This window comes from Pezoporus wallicus, unplaced genomic scaffold, assembly GCF_028554395.1.
Source record: "Pezoporus wallicus isolate ANWC-B61680 ecotype Strahan unplaced genomic scaffold, APGP_CSIRO_Pwel_v1 contig_13359, whole genome shotgun sequence".
In the NCBI taxonomy this organism is placed as follows: domain Eukaryota; kingdom Metazoa; phylum Chordata; class Aves; order Psittaciformes; family Psittacidae; genus Pezoporus; species Pezoporus wallicus.
In genome coordinates, this window is record NW_026642460.1 from 2,032 (window position 1) to 9,659 (window position 7,628).

Genomic DNA, 7,628 nt, shown 5'->3' on the forward strand with positions numbered 1-7,628 from the left:
CCATCTTCATCCCCCCCTACCCCCCCATTAATGGCTTTCAATGGGGTGAAGCCCCCCCCCCGGGGGGGGAGGGGGTGTTTTAGGGGGAGGGAGGGGGTGTCCCTGTTTTTTGTCTTTTCAACTTTTGTAAAAAATTGAATAAAAATCCCCCCCTCAAAAAAAAAATTAAATTAAAAAAATAAATAAAAATAAAGCAAATTTTGCTCGGGGGGGAGGGGGCAATTTCCTCCCCTCCCCCCCCCCAGTGATGTACAATGGAGGGGGGGGTTGGGTATCACCATCCACCCCCCCCTCCATCGCCTTGGTCTGGTCCCTCCTCCTCCTCAGGGGGTCTCCCCGGGGGCCGCTCTGGGGGGGGCCCATAGGGTGGAGGGGGGGGGGCTTCTCCATCCTCCTCCTCATCCTCATCACCATGGGGGGGGGGCCCGAGGGCCGGATCGTGCCCCCCCCCCTCCTCATCCTCATCCAGGGGGAGGTCGAAGCGGAAGCGGGGCTGGGCTGGGGGGGGGCCCGGTGGGGGAGGGGGGGTGGTGGCGGTGGGGGGGGGGGATGGGCTGTGCGGGACGCGGCTGTGGTACCAATCCCGGTTTTCCTCCAGCGTCTCCAGGATGTCCTGAGCATCCGGATGGACCAGGTCGGCCCAGGTCTCCCACAGCGGGTGCACGATGTAGTCGATGAAGCCCACCTAAAGGATGGGGGGCAGGGGGCGTCGTGTCCATAAGGATCGTTGTGTCCTTCGGGATCAACATATCCATAGGGATCATCACACCCAACCCATGAGGGTCATCGTGCCCATAGGGAGCTTCATATCCAAAGGGCTCATCGTATCCATTGGGATCCTCATATCCATAGGGATCATCATATCCATAGGGATCATCATACCTAACCCATGAGGGTCATTGTGCCCATAGGGATCTTCATATCCATAGGGTTCATCGTACCCAACCCATGAGGGTCATTGTGCCCTTAAGGATCATTGTGTCCGTAGGGATCATCAAGTCCATAAGGATCATCATATCCATATGGAGCATCGTACCCAACCCATGAGGGTCATCATGTCCATAAGGATCATCATACTCAACCCATAAGGATCACCATGTCCATAAGGATCACCATGTCCACAAGGCTCATCGCACCCAACCCGTAAGGATCATCATATCCCTAAGGATCACCGTATCCATCAGGCTCATCGCACCCAACCCATATGGATCACCATGTCCATATGGATCACCATGTCCATAAGGATCATTGTACCCAAGCCATAAGAATCCCCATGTCCATAAGGTTCATCGCACACAGCACAGGATTCCCATGTCCATATGGATCCCTATGTCCATGAGGATCACCATGACCACAGGGCTCATTGCACCCAACCTATAGTGATCCCCGTGTCCATAATGATCGCCATGTCCATAGGGAATCCCATGTCCATGCCGGACCCCCCTTACCTGGGACTTCTCCACCGAGGCCGTGTGCTTGTCGCACATGGGGCTGATCTCCATTCCCCGCTCCCGTTCCCGGTCTCCCTGCCGGAAGAACTCCTCCATGATGCGCTCCGTCCACTGCCGGTACAGCTCCAGCGGCTTCGTTGGGTTACTCAGGTCCGCGCAATGGACCATGTTCCTCAGGACCTACAGGGAGCCCATAACCATCATCGTGGGTAACCATAACCGTTACCATAACGCTAACCTTAAACCTAACCCTATCCCTAACAATAGCCCTAATCTTACTGCTAACCTGAACCCCAACCGTAACCTTAACCCTAAACATAACACAAGCCATAACCCTAACCTTAATTTTAACACATAACCCTAAACCTAAACCCAACCTCAACCTTAACACTAACCCTAAAAATAACCCTAAATTTAACCCTAAACATAACCCTCAACATTAACATAAAACGAACCCAAAACCTACCCTAACCCTACCACTAACCCTGACACTAAATCTAAATTTAACCCTAACGATAACGCTAACCTTAACGCTAAAACTAACCCTCAATCCTAAACATAAACATAACCCTAACCCCTAACCCTAATCCTAACCCTAACCCTACCCATAAACCTAACCTTAACTCTAATCATAACCCTAACCCTAACCCTAACCCTAACCCTAACCCTAACCCTAACCATAACCCTAACCCTAAACCTAACCCTAACCCCTAACCCAATGCCCCCCTCAATGGGCACCCATGGGTGCCCCCCACCCAACCTGGATGCGGTCGGTGTAGTGGTCCAGCAGCAGCACCCCGGAGCTCGTCACCTTCTTGGTCTCCACCATGGTCTTGAGGTCGGCCAAGAGGCTCATGTGCTTGGACATGTCGGTGGCCAGGACCTGCGGGTGGGTTTGGGGGGGTTTAGAGGGGTTTGGGAGGGGGTATTTTGGGGTGGCTTGCAGCAGTTTTGGTGTGTTTTGGGGTATTTTTGGGGTGTGTTGGGGCAGTTTCAGGGTGTTTTGGGTCAGTTTTGGGGTGTTTTGGCTCAGTTTCAGGTCACTTTCAGTGTGTTTTGGCTCAGTTTCAGCTCAGTTTTGGGGTGTTTTGGGTCAGTTTTGAGGTGTTTCGGGTCAGTTTTGGGGCCCGCACCATGTCGATGACCATCTTGCGCAGGCTCTGGCGCTGGCGCCGGCTCAGGCTCTGGAAGATGTCGCAGTTTTCCTCCTGGAGCAGTTGGAAGCCCACGGCCAAGTGGTGATTTTCCAGCACGGATTCGTCGTTGTAGAGCAGGGCCAGCTCCGAGTCTGCATTGACATGGATGGGACAGGACACGCGTGTGCATTGACATGGATGGGATAGGACATGCCTGTTCCATGACACATTATAGGACACGCATGCTCCATGACACATGTATGTACGAGGACACATGTGTTCCATGGCACATGTATGTGACAGCGCACATGTGTTCCATGGCACACATATGTGCTAGGACACGCATGTTCCATGGCACATGTATGTGCTAGGACACTCACTGGTGTTGATGAGGAACTGGTTGGACACCCCGGGGTGGTCGACGTCGTGGATGGCGGCGGCAAAGAGCGCGGCCAGGATCTCCAGGTCGGTGAACACGGCCTGGGGCAGCGGCAGCCTCAGCACCCGCCCCAGCACAGCCCGAAATGGGGACCCCCCCCCAACATCTGGGGACTGTGGCCTTTGGGACCCCAACATCTGGGGACCCAACATCTGGGGACCGTGGCCTTTAGGACCCCAACATCTGGGGACCCATCATCTGGGGACTGTGGCCTTTAGGACCCCAACATCTGGGGACCCATCATCTGGGGACCGTGGCCTTTGGGACCCCAATATCTGGAGACCCACCATCTGGGGACCATGGCATTTGGGACCCAACATCTGGAGACGCAACCCCTGGGGACCATGGCATTGGAGACCCAGTATCTGGAGACCCAACATCTGGGGACTGTGGCCTTTGGGACCCAACATCTGGAGACCCAACCCCTGGGGACCCAACATCTGGGGACCCAACCCCTGGGGACCCAACATCTGGGGACCCAACATATGGGGACGGTGGCCTTTGGGACCCAACATCTGGAGACCCAACCCCTGGGGACCCAACATCTGGGGACCGTGGCCTTTGGGGACCCCAACATCTGCCTCCCCCTCACCATGGGGGGTGCGTCCCCACCCGAAGCCCCGCCCCTCTCCCCTTAGACCCCCCATAAAGCCCCGCCCCTCTCCCCCCGGAGGCCCCGCCCTCCCTCCCCCCCGTGCGTGCTGACGTCGAGCGCGGGCGTGGCCAGTAGCACGTGCGTGGACTGCACCACGTCGGCGGCGTGCAGGCTGTTGTGGTAGGCCACGTGGGGGCGGTAGCGCGCCTCCAGCGTCCGCCCGAACGTCAGCAGCGTCTGCGGCGCGATGCGGAACGTGCGCAGCAGCTCCCGCTCCTGGGGGGCAACGGGCGTCAATGGGGGGCAGTGGGAGCCAATGGGGGTCAATGGGGGCCAATGGGGGTCAATGGGGGCCAATGGATGTCAATGGGGGCCAATGGGTGTCAATGGGTGTCAATGGATGCCAATGGGTGTCAATAGTGTCATGAGGTGCGATGAGGAACGTGCGCAGCAGCTCCCGCTCCTGGGGGGCAACGGGGGTCAATGGGGGGCAATGGGAGCCAATGGGGGTCAATGGGGGCCAATGGATGTCAATGGGGGCCAATGGGTGTCAATGGGGGCTAATGGGGGCCAATGGGTGTCAATGGGTGTCAATGGGTGCCAATGGTTGTCAGCAGTGTCATGAGCTGCGATGAGGAACGTGCGCAGCAGCTCCCGCTCCTGGGGGGCAATGGGGGGGGCCAATGGGCATCAATAGGGATGAATGGGGGTCAGTGGGTGCCAATGGTTGCCAGTAGTGTCAGTGGGTATCAGTGGGGGTGAATGGGTGCCAATAGTTGTCAATAGTGTTATGCGGTGTGATGCGGAATGTGCGCAGCAGCTCCCGCTGCTAGGGGGCAACAGGGGGCAATGGGTGCCAATGGGTGTCAATGGGGGCCAATGGATGTCAATGGGGGCCAATGGGTGCCAATGGGTGTCAATGGGGGCTAATGGGGGCCAATGGGTGTCAATGGAGGTGAATGGGGGTCAGTGGGTGCCAATGGTGTCAAAGGGTGCCAATGGTTGTCAATAGTGTCAGTGGGTATCAATGGGGTGACTGGGTGCCAGTGGGTGTTAGTCGGTATCAGTGGGTGTCATTGGGTGCCAATGGGTGTCAATGGGGATCAGTGGGTATCAATGGGTGCTAATGGGTATCAGTGGGTACCAATGGGTATCAGTGTGTGCCAGTGGGTACCAGTGGGTGCCAATGGGTATCAATGGGTACCAATGGGTATCAGTGGGTGCCAGTGGGTACCAGTGGGTGCCAATGGGTATCAGTGGGTGCCAGTGGGTACCAGTGGGTGCCAATGGGTATCAGTGGGTGCCAGTGGGTACCAGTGGGTGCCAATGGGTATCAGTGGGTGCCAGTGGGTACCAGTGGGTGCCAATGAGTATCAGTGGGTGCCAGTGGGTACCAGTGGGTGCCAATGGGTATCAGTGGGTGCCAGTGGGTACCAGTGGGTATCAATGTCCGTACCTGGAACACGCTGAACAAGATGCAGCTCAGCGAGTGGTTGTTGGAGAACTCGGCCACGCGGAAGATGTTCAGCCCCCACTTGTTGATGCTCTCGAGCTCCTGGGGGGGGGGGAGTAATGATGGAGGGGGGGGCACATCACGGACCCCCCCCCTTTGCTCCCCATCTCCCCCCTCCCGCCCCAGACCTTGCCCAGCAGCTCCTCACGGTCGGTTCTGACACCAAAGCGGGGAACCCCGCACCCCCCAGTGCCGCTGGGGGGGGGCAGCTGCTTCCCCCCCCCCCCTCGGAGCTGCCCCAAGGGGGGGGGCGGCCGCCGCTTCTTCTCCCGCTCCTTAGGGCCGGGGGCTGGGATCTCCACCTCGTGCTGCTTGTCTGGGGGGGGGGGGGGGGTCACACACACAGAGAATGAGATGGGGACCCCCCCTATGCTAGAGGGAGGGATGGGGGGGCCGGGGGGGTCTCACCGAGGAAGGTGCTGGAGATGTACTCGGAGACCTGGTTGCCGGAGCGGCTCATCTCGGAGAGGTGGGTGAGCTCCCGGTTCAGCATCCTCTTGAACTGGGGGGGGCAAGAGTCAGGGGGGGTCATTGAGCTGGGACACCCCCCCCCTTGATTGGGATGGGAAGGGATGGGGATGGGATGGGGATGGGGATAGGAACGGGGATGGGATGGGGATAGGGATGGGGATGGGATGGGATGGGGATAGGGATGGAAGTGGGAACGGGATGGGGATGGGATGGGGATGGGATAGGATGGGATAAAATGGGATGGGATTGAGATGGGAAAGGGGATGGGATGGAGATGGGGATGGGGAAGGGGGTGGGATGTAGATGGGAATGGAGATGGGCATGGCGATGGGTATGGAAAAGGGCATGGGATGGAGATGGGATGGGATGGGAATCGGTATGATATGGAGATGGGATGGGGACAAGGTCATGGATGGGGACATGGCTGAGGGTGAAGATGGACAGGATGGGGATGAGGACAGGATAGGGATGGGGGCCAAGGATGGGAAGGGGATGGGGATGGACGGGAAAGGGCCACGGCTGAGGACAAGGACGGGGATGGGCAGGGATGACAATGATGATGGGGACACGGGGCCAGAGCAGCTTCACCCCCATGGCACTGGGGGGGAACACCGGTACCATTGGGGGACACTGGAAGCTGCCATGCCCCCCCCCAACCTGTCCCCAGCCCCTTGGACCCCCCAATGGGAGCACCCAGGGGTGCCCCCTCAGGGATGCTGCAGCAGCCAAGCCCCCCCAAGCCCCCCGCAATCCTCTCTGTCCCCCCCCCCGTGACTCATCCACCACCAGCGGCTTCACCCCCCCCAGACCCCATTGACCCCCCCAAACCGTCCCAACACCGGGGAGTGGGGGGGGAGGAAAGGGCATCACTGCATCCCTCCCCTACCAGCCAATCAGGACCCTCCACCCCATCTCCATGGCAACCGCACTCTCCATAGCAACTGCCCCATCCCTGCCCCTGCCCGGGGGGGGGGTGGGGGGTTAAATCCCCCCTTGTGTCACGCGAAAGGGGGGGTCCCCCCCCCCCCCCCCCCCCCCCCCCCCCCCCCCCATGGGGACCACCGTTTCCTGCCATGAGTTCGCCGGGTCTCTGCCTGATGCTGCAGCCCCCCCCACGCCTCAAAGTGGGGGGGACGGGACGGACACCTTGCCCCCCCTCCCAAACCGCAGCCCCCACCTCCCCCAACCATAAGTGCCCCATTACACCCCCCCCATCTCACCAATGGGGGGGGGAGCACTGCAAGCATTGCCTCAGGGGCTCTACCATGACATTGGGGGGGAGGGGGAAGGTCAAACGTGCCCCCCCTCTTCCCGTGCCCCCCCCCCCCCCCCCCCTTACCTGGTCCCACCAAGCCACGAGCCAGGGCTTGGCGCAGGTCTCGCAGAAGAAATCCACCAAGGGCATGGTCGGGCTCGGGGGGGGGGGGGGGGGGGGGGGGGGGGGGCTGCAACCCCCCCCTCCGCCCCGAGGGAACCCCGCTTATGAGCCCCCCCCTCCTTTTCAGCTTATGGGGGGGCCCTTGGCATGGTGGGACCCGGGGGGGGGAGCAGGGTCCCCCACCCCCCCCCGTGCTGCGCCCGCTCGGGGGGGGTGCCTCACATCGCCCCCCCCCACCTTTTGGTGCTCCAGAGGGTGACCCCCCCCCCCGGGGTGTTGCAGCACCCCCCAAAGGGGTGGAGGGGGTCAGGGGGAGCCCATTCCGGGGGGGGGGGGAAGGATGGAGGGGGGGGGAGGAGGATGAGGAGGGATGGGGGGGTGCGGGGGGGGTGCGAGAACCGCGGAGGGGGGCCGGGAGGGGCCGAGGGTCCCGTCGGGGCTGCGGAGGCCGCGGCGGCCGGGGGGGGTGGGGGGGGGCAGACGCCTGCGCGCGGGGCCTCGCTCCTCCCCCGGCCCTGCCCACAGCCCCCCCCACTCCCCACCCCCCCCCCCGGTCATGGTCACGGCCCCGCTGCAGAGCTCCGGGGAGGTGGGGAGGAGCACAGAGAGGGACCCCCCCCCATGGTACCCACATTGAACCATCAG

At 60.7% G+C, this 7,628-nt stretch overlaps 1 protein-coding gene across 1 annotated transcript; it reads right to left on the reverse strand.

The window, feature by feature from the left end:
* Positions 1–274: 274 nt before the first annotated feature.
* LOC130610624 (cAMP-specific 3',5'-cyclic phosphodiesterase 4A-like) lies at positions 275–7,037 on the reverse strand. The gene is made up of 10 exons (XM_057430655.1): positions 6,945–7,037; positions 5,543–5,636; positions 5,263–5,450; positions 5,078–5,176; positions 3,733–3,897; positions 2,968–3,067; positions 2,585–2,739; positions 2,212–2,334; positions 1,449–1,631; positions 275–685 (listed from the first exon to the last, which is right to left on the reverse strand). The coding sequence occupies exons 1-10, from the start codon at positions 7,008–7,010 to the stop codon at positions 275–277; spliced, it is 1,584 nt and encodes a 527-aa protein (XP_057286638.1). The 5' UTR covers positions 7,011–7,037.
* Positions 7,038–7,628: the final 591 nt, after the last annotated feature.